We start from the raw sequence: 22,075 nt of genomic DNA on the forward strand, positions 1-22,075 counted from the left end.
TTCAGAAACCGAGAGTTATTTCCTTGTGGCGATTCCGTCTTCCTTGGCCGCGTAGCGCTCGGTGGTTGAACTCCCTGGAGCCGGGAAGGCTTTGGTTTAATGTCAGCCATCGGTGACAACACAGGGTAACTGAGTGAAACGTAACGGCCTGTAAGATACAGGTCATGGGTGAGGATGTACGAGTCCTTTTTTAGGTTTGAACTCTGTAAACCCAGTGGAAATGTGAGGCCTCGCTCCTCTCCTACTCCTGGGCTCGGCTTTCCAAAGCCAACAGAATGCAGAGTGAAATATATCTGAGAAAGGCTGGGGGAAATAAACCGAACCCAACACCCTCGCCCCCTCGGAAAGGTTATTCCGTTGAAAACGGAACCGATCATCGTTCCCGGGCTTGCTTTGTCCCTCCAAACGACACCTTCGAGGGTCTGTCTTTTTGGCAGGCCGTCCCCAGGGGCCGCGCACACCCGCCAACCAGCCCCTGTGGGAGAAGCCAGCCCCAGAAAAGCGTTCTGCAGGGCAGATGCTCCCCGGGGCCTCGTTCAGAAGAGCGGCTGCAAGCTTTTAATTTTCAAATGAGGCCCCGCTGCCTTGAGCGCACGCACGGGCGGCCTTCGTCCCACCCAACCGCAAATTGCAGCGCGGCCGGCCCCCGGAACGATTTCGGCGGACGCTGGGAGTAAAGGGCCCGAAAGCTAGGTATCGGGGCAGCCCTCTGAAAAAGGGACTAGGCGGTGGGGAACGTTGTGACCAAAACCCAAGGGAGGGATGAGGGATCCCCCCCCCCCTTCCTTCCTTTCGCACTTGCAACGCGGTTGCATCGGCGGTTGCAGCAGCAGCTGCAGCGAGGGCGGTGGGGGGGGGGCGGCGCGCCGCCGCTAGGGGGCGCCGCAGTGCCCCACCCCGCGCGCCGCCGTCCGCCGGGGTAATGGAGGTGGGGGGGGGGGGGTGAGGCGGAGCATGCGCAGTGGGGCGCGCCTCACCCGCGCCCTTCGCCTCCGCCTCTTGCTTGCGCTGCCGCTTCCCCCCCCCCCCCCCCCCGCCCTCCTCCCCTCAGCGGCGGTGCCGCCACCACAGCGAGCGGGAAAGAGGAGGAGGAGGAGGAGGAAGGGAAGGAAGGGAGGGAGGGAGGTCCGGCGGTTCTCTCGGGTACCCCCAGCGGCGTAAGCTGGGCGAGGAGAAAGATGGCGACGCTGGGAGGCGAGTCGCAGCCTTTCCCCGCCGCTGCTACGGCCGGGGTGGGCGGTGGTGGAGGCGGCGGCGGCGGCGGTGGTGGCGGCGGCGGGTCGTTGGGTTTGCAGGCGCCGTTGAACCGTGGTCTGGAGCGGGCGTTGGAGGAAGCGGCTCATTCCGGGGGTCTTAACCTGAGCGGTAGGAAGCTGAAGGAATTCCCGCGCAGCGCTGCCGCCCTCAGTCACGATCTCTCCGATACGGTGCGGGCAGGTGAGGCCAGGCGAGGAACCGGGCTGTGTGTGGGGGGGGTTGTGTGAGGTGGGAGAGGATGGCCGGTGCCGGTATCTTGCCAGAAGGAGCGGAGAGGGGGGTGGAAGGTGGGTGTCCCCCCCCCACCGGCGATTTTAATCGCCGGTGGGGGGGGGACACCCACCTTCCACCCCCCTCTCCGCTCCCTCTGGCATCCTAGTTGCCCCCCAAGCTCCCTGTGAGGAGAAGACCCGCTCCCCACCCTTTCCCTCCACCTCCTGAGGCATTCCTTCCTCCTCCCGTGGGCCCATCCCCACAAGGAAACCGAGCCCGCTTCCCAGCTCTCCGTGGACCCTATGCTCTCTTTATTCTTCCCCCCCCCCCCCGCCTTCGTGTATGAGGTAGGTGTTTGCTCCCATATGGCTGGATCGCTGCGCACCCTCCTCTCCCTCCCTTCACTCCACATTTGGTGAGGAAGAGCTGGCTCTCCCCTGGCAAGCCGGGGGGAGCGTGTGTGGATTCTTGCGTGGATTCTTGCTCGCACCTGTCTTCTTCTTCTTCCCCCCCACTCTGGGGAATGTGCGTCTCTCTGCCACCCTTCCCTGGCCGCTGAGGTTCGAGGTGGCAGCCAGCCCACCTTTGGATCGGTTTTGTGAGGAATTACGCTTGCCGGGTGGGATACCTGCTCCTTCACTCCCGCTGCGTGTAGGTTGGACCCACCTGGCAGGGAGGGGATGCCTGTCTGTATCTCACTCGTGCTCCTGTTTGCACACCGCAGATGGAGGCATGTCCATAGGAAGGCTTTTGCGCTGCAGCCACCCCAGAGAGCGTGCTACCTTTCACAAATGCCACTTGTCTGACACTGGGGTTGACATCCACCCTTGTATCCTTATAGCCGTAGTTCCAACTCTGTATGTAACGCTGTCTCCCAAGGCATATGCGGAGAGAAATCCGTCTTCGCAGGCACTGTGCATATTCTACGGTGGGGGACACCATCATTATGTAAATCTGCAGAGGGGACAGGCCTGACAACCCTGCAGGCAGGAGCGGTGAGGGGAGGTGTATCCAGTTTGCATTTACCTTGCCCTCACACCCCCCTTCCGACGTGAAAAAAGGCACACTTGTTTCTCACCTAAGGAGGCAGACCCCCACAAAGGGTCATATCTGTTTTCCTGCCCGTATTTGTGCCAGGGGTTGGAATGTAGTCCGTTCTTTAGATAGCATCACTAGGTAGAACAGTACAAACCCACACTAGAAGAATATATTAGCGTATTCCTAAGATCTTTAGCCTACCGCCTCCGCGTGCCCTTTTGTGTCCCCATTTGCCTGCTGAAGATAGTTGTGTTGTTACAGCAATGGAGCAGACATGTCGTCACTTGTTCTTGTCCCACAAAACAGCAGGTGCTATACCTGCATGCAAACATGTGATAACATGAACCGAAATTCTCAACTGCTCCTGCACATGAGGGTATTTATGCCTTTCTATATGTGCTGACTGTGTACTTGTATCTATCCCAGAGCTGTAAGGAACAGAGTAATGTCTCAGATGTGTGGTAGGCGTCATATGTAATTGTTATTAGCTCTGTCACTTGTTCGCTGTTGCTGAATGGATTTCGCAGTGTTCCGTTTGAACACCTATATCATCATATCAATAAAAGAGAAATATGAAGGAAACTTGATGAATGAAACTACCATGAATTGGTAGCATGAATTGCCGTGTTAACCATTAACTGACTCAGTAACAGATGTGATGGTGAAAGGGATAAGGCATGATAGTGGAACTGTATGCAGTTAGAAGAATGACTTTCAGCTTGTCTCCCCAAGCAAGATGTCTTATCGATTTTCTTTTTTTAAAGTTGTAGTCTAATGAAGACACACCATGATATGAGATAAGTACTTTGGAAATCCAGAAAGTTAGCTTGTTAGGTTTGACCTAATACTGATCCAAACTGTTGGAAAACAAAATTATGTACTGGAAGAAAATTCTTTGATGGGCAGTGATTACATGTTAGTGTTTGTATGTTGTGTAAGTATGTTCTGTATAAGCATGAGCTGTGTTGTGTGTATAGGTAGTATATGCTTGTTACGTGCTTACTTGTTCTAGGAAGTTTTCTATTCAGAGGACAGCTCAGGAAAAATATAGTCTTTGCCTTCAAGCGTTAATGTGCTTTTGTCAGAGTTTGCATAGAAGACATTCAATATGATATTAAATGTAGGATGGGATTTTCATTCCCTTTTTATTTGGTATAAACAGCAGTATAGAGCAGACCATGTCTCAACCTTGTAACAACAGCAGCCCTTTTTTTCATTGTCCCTTTCTGGGAGTACCGTGTGTTAATCTATAGTTACTTTATGTTTTTGTTTGTAACAGCATGTTGTAACTGTTTAATGGGAATTGTTTGCCTTGTGAGTTAAGTCCTATGTTGATACATTTCCAAAAAAATCTGTGTTCCTTTTCACTTGTTACATTACATAAGTAGAATATATAAACAGAAGAGCTTCTTGGCCTAAGCCCAGGTTTCTGAAGCTCTTGGGGCAAACTCTTGATGGGAATTTTCTCTTGCTTCCTCTCCATAAACGTGCGCAGTATAAAAACAGTACTTTCTTGTACTACTCGGAATATGTCCTTGCAAGGAGTGACTTTTATGTGCTGACATGTCTCTGAAGCCCTGAAACGTTGGTGTTTGGGGTAGGGGTAGCCTTTCACTCTTAAAGCTTTTTTGCTGAAGAGGGCCGATCTCGCTGAAAAATACAGACAGTCCTTGATTTAGAGAAGACTAGTCTGGGGGATTGAGTTTAGAGGTCTGAGGAGCAGGGGATTTCCAGAAAACTGAAACGATGTCTGCATCTTGACAGTGTTGTAGCACTAGATACTGACAGTATTTTTGGATTCAGAAAATGATGGTCTACAGCTACTCTCAAATAAAATATTATCAAGAAAAGTTCTGAGTGCTTTAGGTAGGTCTGAGGAAGACAGAGGTGTTAAACTTTAAATTCTCTGTTTGTGCATTTATTTTTTTTCCTGAAGTTAGACATCAGCTTTTGTGAGGCAATTAATACACTTATGAAAGGGCTGTAGGTTGCCTTTAATAGCTGGTACTGAATGGTTTGACTTTTCTAGTTCTTAACTGCAGTTGCATTCCATAGTAACTGTAGAGGCTTAACTATACTTGTCACTTTCTATTTGTGCAGCTTCTTGGTATGCTTTTTCTTCTGTGAGTTCTCTTTGTGTTGAATACATCTTGCTTATAGAGACATGATAGGACATTTCCTCCTCAGCCTTTGAAAGTTTTGCTAAAGAGCTGAGTGACCCGGTCAGATGAACTTTCAGACAGTATCTTTGCACACAGAAGGGAGTTTGCATGGTGTGCAGTACTGTTAGAAGAAAATAAAACCTCTACGTAAAGTATCTTGAGTTTAGTCAGATGTTTTAAACCACATCAGTGTGGGTGCATTGCAAAAACCATTTCAAAATAATAAATGCTATTCTTATCACTTTTATTACAGGCTGGGTTATGCAGAAGACAGTGGCACAGTAATCACATAGTTCTTAAGTAATAGTATGCAATTATATTCCTCAAAACCACTGGGAATGCTGGAAGCATGTTAGTTTATAAGAGAGGAAGAAAAAGCCCCAAAGCTGTTGCTTAAATGTGTAACCATGGCTGCCTGTATCACTTCAACCTCTTTCTGCAGGCTTTTGCTGTATTTCTAAAGACAGATCCTCTCAACCTTTTCTGGTGAATACCTGTTTCATCCGTTTCTACTGTGTGAGTTAGGCACACAAGGAAGGATTACTTGCTGCTGCTTGCGATCATGTGGGAGAGAAGCAAATATTTTTTTTTTTAATCAGGTGTTAGATTGTTTGAAAAGAAATACAAATTGAAGTATTTGATTGCTAGTTTGGAGAGTGTGAAATTCTGGAAAGAATGTGTATTTATTTTTTGTACTTTAGAATGCTCACTAGACAAAAGAACTCCTTCCTACCTGCTGTTTTTTTAAAATGTTTATAAATGGACTGTGCTCTTCAGACATTGCTGTGCTGAAGACATCTTAGCCTGCCTGGCAGCATCTTTGAAATAATTCTTTGGACTGTGTAACTACGGATTTGTTTTCAAGGTGGTCCAAAAATCCCAGTAGCACCTGAACAGCTTTTGGAGAACCTGTAGCGTTTTAATTTTAGGTTTTGGGGCATTTTAGCTTGAATTTTGGCATCTAAGTGCTTCCTGTGGGATCATGTAAAGGAAAAAAACAATAACAAATTTACAAGTTGTCTTCCATCACGGTTAAGTCCAGGAATGCATTTGTTTGTACCCAACAGCTAGAAGTTCTTTCTGTTCGTCTTTCCGAAAAATTTATTTCTTGTTTTGGGTATTGATATTGGTTCAGGTGAAATACATGCTTTTCAGTCCTCTTTGCTAATAAAAAAAAAAAAAAATCTTATTTACCAATTTTTTTAAAAAATGAACAACTGTCTATATTAGATTGCCATAATTAATTCTCACCGATTTTCTCCAACTCCTCCATTAATGTAATTCTTCCTTCACTTCTGGGAATTCTTCTAATTATAGCAGTAGATGTGCAGTTGGTTCCACTTATAGATGCAGGTTGTACTGGGAAGGATGTCACAGATACAGACTAGTTTGTGCTACTGCACGCTTTCATAAACCAAAAATGACTGCCAAATGGACTCTTTGTTAGAATTTGGTTATTATTTGATCACTAGGGAAGAAAAGAGATTTGATATGCCCCTCTCCTTTTAAGAATTCTCTCTGATAATTACTGCTTTGAGTAGTTTATAATTCATCATCTTGAACTCAAATTTTTATTACATTGTGGGTTTTTTTGATGAAGCTTCTTGAGAACCTTGCATTTTGCCCATTTTATCCAAACTCACATCAATAAAAATAACATCCTTAATTATAAATCTGAAAAAAAAAAGAATAAAACTCTGGTTTCTTCTTTATGTTCAATAGTCAGTCCCTTCCTACAGCCTTCCTGTGTTTATTTGAAGATTTCTAACCTTACTTACTCTCTCTTACACAAATAATATCCTAAGTGTTAGGAGAGGGAGAGAGGAGGAAGTATGCTTGTTTATTCTCACAGATGAATTGAATATTGCCCTGCAGCCAAAACTTATAGGATGTAACTTTTTTGAGATTACTATAGAATGTGTCTTTGTATCAAGGCTAAAAAATGAAGATAAATTCATTTTGTGTTCATTATTACGTGTCCAACAGTATAAATGCAGTTTCAGACTGTAACTTCATAATGTGGTCTGTCTGGACATCTCTTTATTAACATATTCTAGGTTCTTTTTTTATCTGATAAGCAGTGCTTTGTGAAAGAGCTTTATCAAATTAAATGATTTTTTTTTTTTTAGAAGCGTAGACATGCTTAGCAACTTACAACTGCAGAATACCCTTGAAAGCCCTTTGGTCTTTTTTTTTTTTTTTTTCTTTTTCTTCCCCAAGTCTGAGTATGTCCTTGCTTCTGGATCATATAAACAGCAAGGCTATTGACTGCTTTTGAAAAGAGTCTATTAGTTCTTTTGCTATATAAAGTCTAGTCAGTTGTGCTTTTGAAAGTTACCTCTTTTGTCTGGAGATTTATGCCCCATAGCTGAAACGCAGTCAGTGACTTTGCAGGTGCTGTTAGGCTCTTCTCAGCACAAAATAAAGTGAATTAGCTCAGAGTGCCTTTTGTTGCATGACACAAATTAGGAGTACTCAACTGCCTGGTTGCTGTTTCAGAATGTGGTTTGAGCAGATTAATGGCTTTCTACCACTGACTCTCTGTGTGTGTGTGAGTGTGTGCGTGTGTCCGTCTCCTTCCCGAGTGTGGTTTTTTTGTTTGTTTGTTTGTTTCTTTTTTGCCTAGCTTGCTTTGTTTGTAGAGGAGCTTCAAAGCTAGTGCAAGGACTAAGAGGCAGGAGAGGTGGCAGACTAGAAATCACCTGATAAGAGGGAAGGTGAGATCTTTCAACCTCAGCAGGAATAAACTCAGGAGTTTATTGAACCTTTACCCTTAAAGTTAACTTCCAATTTAGAGTGGCTGATTTTTAAACAGCTCAACCTAGAATTGCCAGAGCCGTGTTTGGCCATGCTGTGCATGTAAATGGCTGAAAACTGATTGCTTTTGTAGAAATGTTGTCACTTTGTGTGCCCTTGGCCCATCTGCCTTGGAAAAGACTTGACTCAGAGCTCCAAAAGTGCTATTATGGTAGTAAAGGTGCTACAGGTGCCTTTTCAAATGCTTCTAGCCGAACAGCTTTGTTTTTGAAGATCCACTCGCATGTGATCACAGGCCTTGTGGGAGGTAGAAGCCAAATATCCCTACGTGGTTTGTGAGCCTCCTTTTCTTCCTTCCTCTGGTCTGTTTCTTTTGTTTCCTTGGCACAAGAGAGATCTTGGTTTAGGCATCTGTAAAACAGGAGAGACAGTGTGAATCTTAATACAGTAACTATACTTAGAGTTTTGGAAACACTAAATATTTTTGTGAGGGGAAGAGATCAGGGTAGAATTGGCTATGACAAAGTAGAGTGAGTATTTGCCCAGTAGAACTGTGACTTGGAAGAGGAAGGGGGCAAATGCCAGTGTAATACAGGTTTAAACAAGAAAATGGATAGAAAGAAGATACTATTTGAAGGTAGAAGTGTCATACAAAGTGCGTGAAAATTTATGAAGCACTGAGTGAAAATACATGAAGTGGTGGAAGTGGAAGAAGGGAAAGGATTACAAGCAGGGAGATGAGCTGTATATTCTTGGTTGAGTGTAATGGCTTGGGATACTTTTCTGATACCTGTAAAAGTGAGGAAAAATGGATTTCTCGAGCAGTTACATTAATACTGATTATTAGAATTTTGTGAACACAGATAAACATGGAGAAAATTATTTGACTCTAATATACCTGACATTTACAGGCTTTATGCTACAAATAATAGTTTAAAATTCATACTTTAAAAGATTAACTGTTGAATTTAAGTTTGGGAAGCTTAGCATCCATTTGCCTGCAGAAGGAAAAGCCAGTGACGTTTTTGCTGCTTACAGAGTTGTAAGAGCAACCAAGATGGAGGGAGTGATGTTTTGCATATTGAAATGACCATTCTGAAGTATGAGTAACTTCCTCAGGACACAAGACTGTTCATTCTGTTGATTGTGTTCTTGCTGTCTCTGTTAGTAACCATCTACCAGATTTGTGAAAGTTCCCAAGCTGGTTAAATCCCTAATTCACTATTAAAATCAATATAATTTAAATGGCACTTCTGAAACCAGAGAGGTATCCTTAACGTGTTCTTTTGAGACCAGAGTGATGAAAATAGGGTACCCATTTATTGTTCTCCCATGTGTAAAATTGAAAGAGCCAGAAACGTTACCACTGTATTCAGTATGCAGATCACTGTCAAAAGTGGAAATGAGTGTTACGTCTCCTGACTTCTGACTGCTCTCTGCTGACCATATTTTGCAAGGTATAATGCATACATCAGAGTAGTTCTTTGGAAAGGTACTGAGGAGTTAAGCTTCTGGAGGATTAATTACTTTCTCCTTAATTTGTGGGTAGATATGTCTTTGTGGGAGGAGTTCAGTTCTAAAATTCTAATGCTTCTCCCCAGCCTCTTTCCCCCAAGGGTGTCTTGCTGGCCAGCTTGCCTTTTTATCCCTTTCTTTCCTTGTATGGTGCAGAACACCATAATATCTGTAAACCTCCTAACTATTTAAAAATAGAAATAACAATAACAGTCTTTCGTCCTTCTATCCCAGTCCATAGGAGAAATATTTTTAAAGAAAAAAAAAAAAAGGCAAAACTTGCGAGTGAGACGATGATCTTGGCAGAGCCAAATGAGGGTTAGTTTTGCATTTAATTTGGAGCCTGAGGTTTGCGCTCACTTTTGAAGCTGCATGAAAAGTTTCATGTTCAGCTGAGCTTGCGGGAATTCTGACTCCTTTAGTTAAAAGCTAGCTGATAATTTCATGATGCCCGTGTGAGGTAGCTCTTCTAGGTATGGTTAGAGAAGTTACTGGAAGCAGCCAAAGGTTTTGAATATCAGAACAGAGTTCTTGAATTGATCTTTATGAGAAGCAGAACAAGAGCAAAACAGCTGACCACCATGTTAACAGTGACCTGTGCTGCTGAATGGATAAGGTTTTTATGTCGGTTTTCTGTAGCTGGGTGATTTTATTCCTTGGTACGAGTTGCAGTAATTGTTTGTACAGGTGGTTTTCTTCTTGGTTTGGAAATACTCTTTGTGGAATGGGGGGAATTATTTGTGCTGAGCAAATAGGAAGATACGTCAAAAGATACTTGCTGTCTGTTACCTTTTCTGTTTTTCAATGAATTAATTTATTGAAATACACCAACTGCTTGCATATATAAATTGCAAAAGTTGTAAACATTATAAATGTTTTGTGTCTCCCTACAATTGTTTCTGCACTTTCCTTGATAGTCCTTCCTTTTTGAAGTGGATGTTGCCAATATCAAGGTAGGCTTGGGACACCTGCTTTAAAAACAGAACTTTTATTTCCTTCCAAAACTGCAGTGCTGTAAAATACAGGATTGGTAACAGATTTAATTTCTAGTTTTTGGATTTAACTGTATAGACTAGTTAGGTGTTTTCTACTCATACAACCCTGTAAGTACTTTTTTCTGGTAGAAGGAGACACTGCTGGGACAACTGGCATTAATATGGGGATGGAGGTTTTAAGGTAAATAATTTTTTGAATTAAAGAAACTAAATTCAGCAAAAAGTATCTTGGAAGTATATTTAAACATGGCATGTGCCTTGATTTCTTTATAAGGTAGATTATAATATAAAGCAGTAAATTTCAAAACAAGCAAAGTAACTACAAATGACAGTTTCACTTTGATTTATTGTGTGTATACAGACATATCAGGTTTTTTTAACATCTAAAGTCTGCATCTTTGGTTGCATTTTTTGCAGTGGCATCGCTCCTTTGTAGCACTACATTAGACAGGCAAAAAGTAAAAATGAAGAAAATCAGATGAGAAATAAAACCCCCTCCACCTTTAAATGTGAAGAGAATGGCATGAATGACAAGTTGGATCTGTTGTTTGGTGAACAGAAAAAACCAGGTTCATAAAATGTGTGTGCAAAGATAAGTTGGTTATCACTGGAACTGATGGAGAAGTTTTGGAAAATGGGCAAGAAATGCAGTAGGAAAAGAAAACGGAATCAGAGATTAATCCAAGGAAAGAAGTGGAACAGAATACACCCTTGGATGAGGTTTACAGGAAGTAAGGCAAGATACCAAAAATACAAATACAACAGTTCATGTATGGTAAGACCTTTGTGTCAGAGAATTTAAAAATAGTGAAATTGCTACCATGGCAAGCGAAGTTCTCACTAAAATGACTTTTTATTTTTACTGTTTGAACTTTTAACTATTTATAAATGTAGTGACGGGAGAAATAGGGGGTAAAACTATTGAGTACTCGACAGGTCGTACCATTGCCATATTACTGTATTTTGAGACTATGAGGCCTAGCTGAATTCATTCAGTTCAGTCTTTTTAAGGCATGGCAAGTGTAGTAACAACAAAGCTGTCTGTTTATTCGGTGGGGAAGGAGGGAGAACGTAATGTCAATTCATGTTACATAATGAAAAAATACGGACAGTGATGAAGATTTCTGGGATGGGGTTTCTGGTCAAAGGTGAAAGGAGCCTTCTCAGCAGTTGGGGCTGGGGGGAAGATGTCCTGGTTATTAAACAGCAGCTGTGATTGGTTAAGGGGAGAAACTTAAACCCGGGTTTCCCATGCTTGTATGTTGTGTTGCTAGGGTTTATTTTTAATTTTTTTTGGAGTTCATCCCAGTTCAAGAAAACTGTCTTTTTGCCTTCCACTATGTACAATGTCATTTCCCTACTCGGTAAGTTTTGCCTGTGAACCCTGTTCCAAGATTTGAATTTCAGGCTGGCTGAATGCCTACTCTTTGCCTGTGTTTTGTTTACCAGCCAGTTCAGATTGCTTTGTGTTAGTGACTTGGTTTTTCTCCTCACTCATATGCATCCTGTCACTTGCAAATTTTACCAGACATGGTATTTTCCCCTGCTTAGTAGTGTTTTTGAAGAAAGATGTGTGACCAAGAATTTGTTTGTGGCGTCCATCTAAAAAGTTTTATGTTTCCATACTTTGTCTTATTTTAAGACCTATCAGTACCGGTACCTAGTTTGTGTACAACATCAACGTACTTTGTCATTGTGTGTAGTTCTTGATTATTTTTTTTTACTCTCTCATGAGCAGATGGTGTAGTTTCTTAGTCAAAATGTGTGGAAACTAATGGAGTGCTTTACTGACTTACAGGTGTATTATAATGGATGTTTCCATTCACTATCTGAACTTTCAAATTTGATGGAGAACTATCATGTTAGTTTGACAGTGTAGTTTCATCCGTTATTTTTCTGATGAATTTTGGGGGATGAAAGAGGCTCCTGAGTCTGAAATTGCTGCTTTTTCTTCAAAAAAATTGGCACATTTCTTCCCCATCTTTGGAACTGCCCTCTTTTTTTTTCGATGTGCTTACTCAAATTCAACATGGAAAGTGAAGATGATCTATGGCACGCTCTTCAAAGAAAATCTTTGGTGCATGTGGTATAGATCTTATGATTTGAATGAAAAGATGAGCTACTATAAAATATCCAGTAACTTCAATTTGCTAAAATTTTTGTAAGGGAATTTAGAGATAAGACAGCCACTCTCTTGGTATATCGTTTTGTATCGTGGTATTACAGCTAATACTGCTATGTTAAAGTGTGCTGTGTGTAACTTTGACATTCAGCCAAAGAGTCAGGAGCTTCTAAGGATAGAGAAAGTAGTCTTTTAAATTTGTTGTGTTTTGATTAATTTAAAAGCCTTTCATTTAATTATATTGAGTGTTAATATAATGACTTTAAAAGGTGATTTCTAGTTTTAGTTGGTCCTAGCATAGACCTTGTTCTATATTTCCATTAAAAATTACCTTGCAAACTTTGCTCTTCTCAGTGAATTATTTCATTGTTCTATAATGATGCAGGTTATCCCTGGTTTTACAGGTGGGAAAAACTGAGGAACAGAAATTTTGAATGGCTTAATCCAGATCTCAGAACAGATCAAGGACAAAACTGAAAGCAATCCAGCTTTGGTTCTCTGGCTTTTATTTTTACATCTCAATCAAGATGGTGTAAGATATCTTGAAGAATGGATGTCAAGGCATTTGAATTGAAGCTTTGCTGTGGAGGACGTTGGGATAGTAGTGAAGATGTAGACCTTGAATCTTTTATATTATGGTCTTAAATCCTGGGATTTTAAATGTATTAACACAATGCAGGATTGAAGAGCTCACTTTATAGTGGCATTTGGCACAGAAGCATGGTAGTACGATTCAGAAATACTCAGTCTCTAAAAGAATATCACTATAGATTTGTAATCAGTTAAGAATCAGGTAATGTGAAAGAATATTAACTTTAGAAAAAAAATAAATCAGTATTTTGGCGAGAAGTGCTGCACTACTCCTGTCGGTTTTCATATCTTTGTGCATTTGGCTTCCTAGAGAACTGAAAAGGTTATTTTTGGCCTAGTGCCCAAGGCTAAAAATGGCTTCTGGAATCTTATAGCTCAGTTTGGTGTTGAACAGTTCTGTGCGGTAGTAACATAACTACAGTAATTGGTAGTCTCACTGAAGCATTTTAGTTATGCACTTAGATGTTAAGCTGTGGGAAATGTGGCCATGCTATCCTTCCAACATTCAGTTTATCAGAAAAATTTCAGCCATGTTTATCTATGAAGCAATGGTAGCCTGAAAAAAAAGAGGCTTTTGTACAAGTACTCATTAAAGGAAAGTAAGAATGAGTGTAAGGTTTAGCCTCTGTGGGGAAAGGCTCTAAAATGAAGAAATAAATCATGGTATTGCTATGGGAATAGTGAAGCACGAGCATTGCAGTTGAGACTATACATGTGGGGAATAGAACAAGTCTGTGAAGTTTCCTTATGTTTCTATCCAGTATAGTAGGATTTACCTTTAAAAGTGAAAAAACCCCAACACAACAAACAAACACACACTGTCATCCCTCTGCCAAGAAACAAGTACACCAGGTCCTACGTGCGAATGTGTGCTTGTAATAAATGTAGGCTTCTGAACGATTTCTGAATAGTTTGGATGATTACATAACCAGGAGTTTGGAATAGTCAGGAGAATGATGAGAGGCTAACTATTTAAATCTGAAAAATCTTAACACCAGTAAAAGGTATGAGAAGGCTGGATATTGCTTCCGTCTACATCCCTTCCAAATCTGTTAGCTTTTTCCCACAATTTTTTATTGGAACAAGTGGGAATAATGCATGGTGCTGCAGGAAAGGAAAGCTTTTCTGACTAGAATTTGTATAAAAATACAGTTATATCAATTTTTTTATGGGTGAAGTCAGCATGGACAAATTCTGCATGAGAATCTGTGTTGCTCTAGACAGCGCTCATAAATATCCATAAAACACTTATTCTAAAATCTCCTGAGAAATCAGAATTGGTTTTTTGTGTTCTAAATTTGCAGTGTAAGACTTCGTTAACACAGTAGTCTGGAAATATGGCCCAAATAAAATTACTTCTGATCGACTTTGTGATCACACAAATTTGAGGTTGCCAGACTAGTGAATGACTCTGCAAAGACTATTAATTCTGTATCAGTGCTACTGTTTGAGAGCTATCTGCCTCCAAAATTACTGTTTCTAAAATGCAAATGCTTTTGTTCTAAACCATTTATGAAAAAGAAAGTTCAGCTTCAGTAGGATACCTGGGCTCAATCTGCAGAAAGGTTGAATTTTACTTACCTGGACTAATCAGAAACCTTGCCAGTTGTCCTAAATACAGCTGTCCCTCTAAACCAGAATCTTTTATTTCATGTTTTGATGGCTAGCTAGTCTAAGCTGTTTACATTTCTTACTTTTAACAGTCTCTAGCCCAGTAGTTTTATAGAATGTTTGCTATTTGTAAAAATTATTTTTGATATGGTACTTACTGAAGATAAACCACCTTCTCAGTTAACAGTATTTGAAGGAATTAGACTGCCTCTAAAAAATTTTCCTTCCTTGTCTCTAACAAAGCTATTTTATTTTTCAACGTTCTTATCATAGAAAAATAAAAATATTTGCAGTTAGAAGGTATTCCTCAGCTTGTAATTGATTCGGCTTGGAAAAAAACCCAGGTAACTTTTGTGCTCAGTCTTAGTCAGTTTACATTATGTCATTGCATGTGTATTAAATATATTAAATGCATTATATAGAAACATGAAAAAAAAAATTATGTCCTTCCTTGATGCATGAAATAGGTATAGCCTGAGGATAGGCCAGTCAAGATCTGTGAAAGAAGTTGGGACATAGGGAGAAATATATTACTTTATTGGTAACTATTATGATTAATAATAATCATTAATAATATTAAAATGTTACTTTATTGGCAAGTATTACAATTAAGTTATTAAATTAAGGTTATGTGAGCATAACCACTCTATGTCTTTCCTGTGGAATAGTGTAATTAAATCCATGTGAAGCACGGTTACAAAAAAGAAAATGTTAGAGAGCAATAAGCTGTTAAGGTTTTTTGTTTCATTAGCAGAAGCTGCTTTCTTTTAGAGAAATTTCTCTAATACTTCAAGAATATTTAGTCACTTCTGTCATTCTTTAGCAGATGTATCTCACTTTATTTCATGCTACTGTTTTCATTCTGGGGCTAGTGGACTGTACTTGTTGAACCATGGAATAATTGATATGTCTTAATACTAAAAGAGACTTTTATGTTGGTACAGTTTGACCCTCTGTGTAATACTGGCGATAAATTTTCTTGAGTCTTTGTATCTAGATCAGAAATTCATGGCTCATACATACTGTCTCGATTTTAAAGTACGCCAGTGATAATAGTATGATTAGTTATATATTTCCTTTGCAAATAAATAAAAGAAATTACACATACTGTTTTGTATTTTAGCTTCAACTTCTGGTCATTTGTTCTTGTTTTCTTTAACTACTAGATCAGCTATTCCACTATATCAGACATTCACTCTTCTGCAGTTGTTTATAAATTTATTTTTTTACCTTTGTCTTTAATAAACTAAGAGCTTTGATTAATGAGGGGTATTTCCTCTTACTCTAATTTAAGATGCTACTGCAGTTGTCCATCTAGCTTCTTACTGAAAGGTACTGCCTATCTAACTAGGGTGACCAGGCTAAATGGTGATGAAGGTGGATTTAAACTAACAGGACAGGCTCTGAACTGTGGTGTTGAGAAGCTGGCACGTGGTTCCACCTGCTGCCCCTGTTCTAGGGAAGGTAGAATGCTAATATCTTACATTGCTGTAGTGAACGTTGCAAGATGGCAGGTTGCAGATTTTGTCAGCAATGGTTTTGTATTCTAGGGGGGAAAGTCTCAAAAATCTTGACTGATACGTTGGGTTGTGAAGAGATACATCTAAAAATGTTCTCATATGAGGTGCTTAATGACTTCCTTGGGGATACTGTTCGGTTTCTCTCAGTAGATGTCAGGTTCACACTCTACAGCCAAATCAAAATGACCGATGTTCCAGTATGAACAAACGAAAAAGGCTCTTCTAGTAGACAGTATATTGATATGAAATTATAGAATGTGATTTATATAAGTTTTAGCTTCTGATGGTACTTTTTTGAAGATATCAAAGTATTTTTTTTTTCCTTGCAATAGTTTTATACTTGTGTCTTCTTTGGTGTTCTGCTATATGAATTAGGGACATAAAAATGAAGGTTATTTCTGATGTTGAAGACGGTTTTAAATCAAATACAGGAAAAGTCGCTTTTTAATTAAGAATTTCTCCTTGAGTATCCATTCTAGAATGGATTGCTTGACAATTCTGTTTATAGAAACAGGATGTTTTGGTTTTATGAAATGTGGATTTCTTGGGAACTCATTTTGAGAAAGTGTTTGTCTGCCTCCACCCTTGGTGGAATGCAGATGACATCAGATTTTTTTATATACTGGTGATCCAGCCAGTACATAAAGACCAGCTTTAGAAGTGTCAGTGACATAAAAGGAATTGCATGCTAAGCAGTCTTACTGTTTAAGGTGAATTGGTGGTATTGATGTCCAGGTGATCATATCTAAGGCAATAAAAATAGAGTAGTAGGTGGTTTGGATTTTTACCTATACCATTTTAAATTTTCTAAATGATTGCAGTGTAGGTTCCACTTTAGATCATTTTGTGATCTTTCTACTACATACCCCTTCAATTGCCTTTCTTAGATGGCAAAGCTGTGTTGTTGTCTTCTTTTGAATCTCTTATCTATGATTTTCTCTCACTTAGGATAATTTTGGTTCAACTAGTATTTGATTTTAGTGGTAACTTTTCCCTTTGGAAACTCTTGGTTAAGATCTAATTACAGCTTCACAAAACTAGCTTCTTGAAACAGAATATTTATTTGTAAACAAAAAGGCAAGTATCAATTAAAATATGCAGTTAATTCAGTAAAAGCCTTTTTCTAACCTTGTATCTAAATTTCATGGGATCATAGGATAACTTAGGATGCAAGGGACCACTGGAGGTCATCTAGTCCAACCATCTGTGCAAAGCTGGGTCAAGTATGAACCTGTTCGATCTGTTCTTGTCAGGTATCTTGAACTCCCAGGTATTCCTCCTGTTGTGAATTCCCAACTTTTTCTTGGTGAAAGAATACCCAAGGTGATTAAGTTTTTTTTACAACCTTGCTTTGCATCTATGCAAAATATACTACTCAGACACCTTTTGTCTGCTGCCATATTTATCCATAAACCTACTTGTAGAGTTTTGCTCCAGTTGTGTATTGACATAAATTCTGACGTACTTTGCATCTGTTAGCAAAGGCAGACTCTTGTTGTTAGTCTGTCTAGGGAATACTGAAGAAAGGACTTAGGTTAATGCATTTTGGAAGTGCTTTTACAACGCTTTAAAAGAGAATGTGGTGGTCTTGGTTATTGTTCAAAAGGAGTTTCAGTATGTGTCACTGTGACTGTAGTAGTATAGATGTCTGTATACAGTGTGACTTTGCAATTACAGCTGTTGAAAGAGAGTTATTCTTGCTTACTAGCTATGGTCTTGCATGCTACGCCTTGCTTTTAATTTTTACTTTCAGACTGTCTTGGGGAAACTGTAGTGGTAATGTAAATAATAAAATATTAGGAGAATTTGTTCTTATAGTCCTGTATCTGATTGTTAGAAAATTATCTTCTGATATTTATATGAACTGCGATATATTTTCTCTAGGAAGCCAAATGTACAAAGATATGGAAACTGACAGGAGTAGTGCAGCACTTCTCGCCAAAATACTGATTTTTTTTTTTTTTTCTAATCTAAAGTTAATATTCTTTCACATTACCTGATTCTTAACTGATTACAAATCTATAGTGATATTCTTTGAGTATTTCTGAATTGTACTACCGTGCTTGATCTGAACTAAAATGCTGCTGTAGACACACTCAGTGTATTTTCAACAATCTGAATTTTTTTCTGGCACTCTATTTAGAATAACAGGAGGATGCTTATAAAAGATGTTGCTTTCAAAGTATTGTGTCAAGCATACAAGGAAAATAACTTCCTATTCTGCTGAAACAGGAAGGTTAGTATCTCTGTCGCTGCTTTGAGGGACAGAATGCCTAGAATAATTCTGATCGTATATTGCACTTTGAAAGATGACAGTATCTAATGCTTTTAGAGCTGCACTTAAGTGGCTTACATTTGGCCGTTGTCCAAATTTTGTTTTAATAACTAGTACTATTTGGGATGACCTTCTCTATTTCTTGTACATGAATTCAGAAAGAGGTAATAAAATCAGGTTTTTCCAGTTCAACAGACTTTAAATAAGGCTGACCTTGTTTTGAAAGTTAAATTGATAGGATAAGAGAAATTAACATTTGATGATTTAATATGAGCTAGAATAGAGACTGAGATTTTGTTTTTTTAATTAATCGGACATAGGCAAAAAGCTAATTTACATTAGGAAAATTATCATGTAAAACTATACTGTATCATAATCACCTTTTTTAAAGGTAATATTTGGAGCCTAGCTTTTGCTTTAAAAAGATAGACATACTTCTAATTCTTGTAATTTTGGATGAGTTTTTGATCTGATGCCATGTGGAAATCTGTGTTATGAGTTAGTTGATAAAGTTGCAAGAATGTTTTAATTAACATCTCCTTTTAGCATAGCTGTGCCTCCTTTTTTTTAGGTGAAGTGATAAAAGCTCAGCTGCAGCCCCACGGAGGAGCACAGAGAGATAGTGCAAGAGGGGGAACCCAAATAATACCCTGCCCCGGCTACTACAGGCCCATCACAGCAGCCATCAGCCCATCCAAGGCCCACCTCCACAAGCCCAGAGGAGCACAGAGCCACAAAGGCAGTCGAGGAACACAGATTAAGGACTTGAAGGAAGAGATGCTCTCCCAGAAAGCCTCAGCCCCATTATCCAGGTGTGAGACCCATCAGGATGAGTCAAGGCTGGAGCAGCTTTTAGACTGAGAGGGGTCCTGCCCTGGGGTATGGGGCACACTGTGGGCTGCAGGGGAGGAACGTTTTGGGATTGCACTGGATTTATTATGGCATGCTTTGGAGATAAACCAAAGACTGAGAAAGAGAGTGATTTAAGTGATTTGAGGAGGAACGTGTATGGGAAAAGAGGGGTAGTTAGGTGATATAAAAGGCCAGTCACTTGTAAATAATTTGCTGGTCAGTACGCTTGTCTGACTGTGCCTTGCACCTAATCAGTCCAGTCTGTATCATCTTATTAAATTCCTTTTTAACTCATTTCCTGGGTGAGGGACTCCCTATTCTGTGCACATGGGTGTGAAGGGGGAGCAGAGGGCCAGCAGCTGGAGTTGGACCATGAGTTGGAGGGCCTGTCTGTCCGTGGTGCCAGCAAATGGAGAGACTGGACTGAATGGACTTCAGTGCCAGCAACCAGAGTGGGATTACAGGTCACAGGGTCTGTGGTGCCAGTGACTGGAGAGACTGGAGTGAGTGAAACCAAGTGCTGGCCGCTGGAGTGGGACTGGTGTTCAGAGGCCCCTGTGTCTGGTGCCAGTGCCTGGAGTGAGTGTGGGATGTGTGGGCGTATGAGTGCTGGCAAAGATCAACCCAGACCCTTAGTTACGGGACTTTCAGTCTCTGTTTTTTAAATATCATCTAACAAAGTATTACAAGGGTTGCTGAAAATCAGAGTAATATAATGCTGATACAGGTGCATCCCTAACTGTGGTGGCTGTATATGATTAAAGTCTGATGTTTTGGAGCTGCAGGAATGGGGACCACTGCAATAGCCAGGGTATCCCGGTGGCTTTGTAAAATCAAGATGTATGTAGACTACACAACTTGAAGGAAAAGCCTTCGGTGTAGACTAAGGTGGGCAAAACATTAAACAGTCTTATTGGATACATAACATTCAAGTGTGTGTAAAAGGTCACTGAGGTATTCTTTATAAATTCTTACTGAAACAAAGGTATGGAAAACCTTTCCCTCTGAACTTGTGTTGCTGAACCTTCCATGTCAGAAGGACTTTTTGTAAGTGTTTTGGATCTGTTGGAATTGGAGGCGGAAGAGATCTTGCACTGATTTTCACTTCGGACAGTTTCTCTGCAACAGTAGTTTCCAAAGTGAAGAATATTAATTACATAAAACCTTGAAAGTGCTATTCCACTCAAACTGTTTACCGATCTTTGACACGAAACCTGAGGATTTCCTGAAAGAACATCCTCTTTCCTTTATGACTACTGAAAATACAAGCAATAGTCAGAAACAAAACCAAACTCTGAGTACTAAACTGTTTTCCAAAGGAGAGCTAGACTGCCTAATCCAGAGATTCTGGAATGAAAATTCTTGTTTAATAACGGGACTCTTCCCGGTCTTGCCCATTTCAGATGGTCTTCACAGATGAATGTAAAAGCAGTTGATGAACCCTGGGTATAGGAGGATTAAGTTTATCCAGGTAGAATTGAAGAGTTGTAGAAGAATAAAGTTTTTATGAAAGTTACATGAGCAAGTAGTAAAGATGTCAATTCCCAGTTTTTAAAGAAAAGTTAGACTTGATAACAGCTCTGCAGATTTCTGAACAAAGTTTACATTTTAAGTAGCAAATCTGTGCTCTTTCTGAAGGGGTGAAAAAACTTTGAGTGCTTTGACTGTATATACCTTTATTCCTTCTTACATTTTGTTTAAACCAGCTGAGCAGGAGTGCTTCTCTGTACTCATCTAGAATTGCAGTTTTCCCTTCTTCCTGTAGAAGGCTGACTATTGTTGCAGGGTTTTGCAAGGCTTGCTTCTTGCAGAATTGCAACTGAACTTCCAAGGAGATAAGCTTGTGGAAAGCATGTACAGGAGAAAGGTAGTAAGCAAGCAAAACATTTCTGGAAGAAAAGAAAGACATCTCTATCAATTTAAAGGTCAGAGGTGGTAATATGGGCTCACTGTGGTCCACAGATGAGGAACATGACACAAAACTGCCTGTTTTTCATAACTGATGAAAGAAGTCTCTCGCGAAAAGAGAAGTCCTGTGATGGATTGGTTCTGAGAATGATTGTCTCTGCAGCGGTGGTTGAACCTTTCCAAAAATGCCTCAAGCCCCTGGTAGTGTCGGTTTTAAAAAAATCTGGAACATCTTTTGCTGCAGGACTACCTTTCCCCTACCAATAACTGAATGTAATTTGTTCATAAAAGTTGAAGTTACATGAATTTCATCTGGAATAGCAGTGGTAGTGCTTGTCCCTGCAGGAATGTTACTGCTTCCTTTAAGTCCCTAATTAATAGCTAAGAATCAGTAAATATAGATGCCTTTTGTGTATGTTGAGAGTTTGAAGATTACAGTTGTATCTTAGCTGGACTTGAGAGTTGAGAGAACTTTTCATTAACCTCAGAACTCAAGTGACCTGTTTATTATTATTCCTAGTAACAGAAGAGGATAATTTCAGCAGTAATTTTCTCAGAATTATTTATGTAGCAGTAAACAAGCTTGAGGGAACAAAGAAAATTGAGGAAGGCACATGGCTTTTGTGAGAGAAGCAGGAGGAACTTGGGAGGCTTAATGTAACCAGATTAATTTAACCAAGGATGGTTTTTAAATAGGGGTAAATACGTTATGTTTTCAAAGTGGAGATAAGCAAATGAAACGGGTCCAACTCTTCTGTGTTAGAAGGAACTTAAGAAACTTGCTATCCAGGACTGTGAGGTAGGAATACTGAGTTGTGACTAGCTTTGGAATTGTATAAGTGATTTCTTACATACGTGTATTTATACACATTGGAAGCAGTTTTATCTTACACCATGAGGCACTATTGTTTTTTAAGAAAAGAGCAATTTGTAATTCTGAATATTTTCTTTTCACAGCTCATAAGCATTTTTGTTAGTGTGATTAAGTGTGTTGTGGTTTAACCCCAGCCAGCAGCTAAGCACCACACAGCTGCTCACTCACTCCCCCTGCCCCCAGTGGGATGGGGGAGAGAATTGGGAAAAAAAAAAAGTAAAACTCGTGGGTTGAGATAAGAACTGTTTAATAGAACAGAAAGGAAGAAACTAATAATGATAATAATAACAATATTAAAATGACAATAATAATAATAATAAAAGAATTGGAATATGCAAGTGATGCACAATACAATTGCTTGCCACCCCCCGACCAATGCCCAGTT

The 22,075-nt window shown here is 40.1% G+C and overlaps 1 protein-coding gene across 6 annotated transcripts in view; it reads left to right on the forward strand.

Moving 5' to 3' along the window:
* The first annotated feature begins 1,082 nt into the window (after positions 1-1,082).
* The window catches only part of LRCH1 (leucine rich repeats and calponin homology domain containing 1), a 125,750-nt gene continuing 104,757 nt past the window's right edge, over positions 1,083-22,075 (forward strand). For 2 of the 6 annotated variants that reach the window (XR_012652932.1, XR_012652933.1), the window contains exon 1: positions 1,084-1,437. Coding sequence is in view for 2 of the 6 variants with exons in the window: in XM_075046203.1 (XP_074902304.1) it covers positions 1,179-1,437 (259 nt within the window). In the remaining 4 variants the exon portion in view is untranslated. Of the gene's footprint in view, positions 1,438-22,075 lie in introns of all 6 variants that reach the window. The other 4 variants (XR_012652931.1, XM_075046203.1, XR_012652934.1 and 1 more) reach the window with 4 other exon arrangements.

Source organism: Buteo buteo, chromosome 14, assembly GCF_964188355.1.
Source record: "Buteo buteo chromosome 14, bButBut1.hap1.1, whole genome shotgun sequence".
In the NCBI taxonomy this organism is placed as follows: domain Eukaryota; kingdom Metazoa; phylum Chordata; class Aves; order Accipitriformes; family Accipitridae; genus Buteo; species Buteo buteo.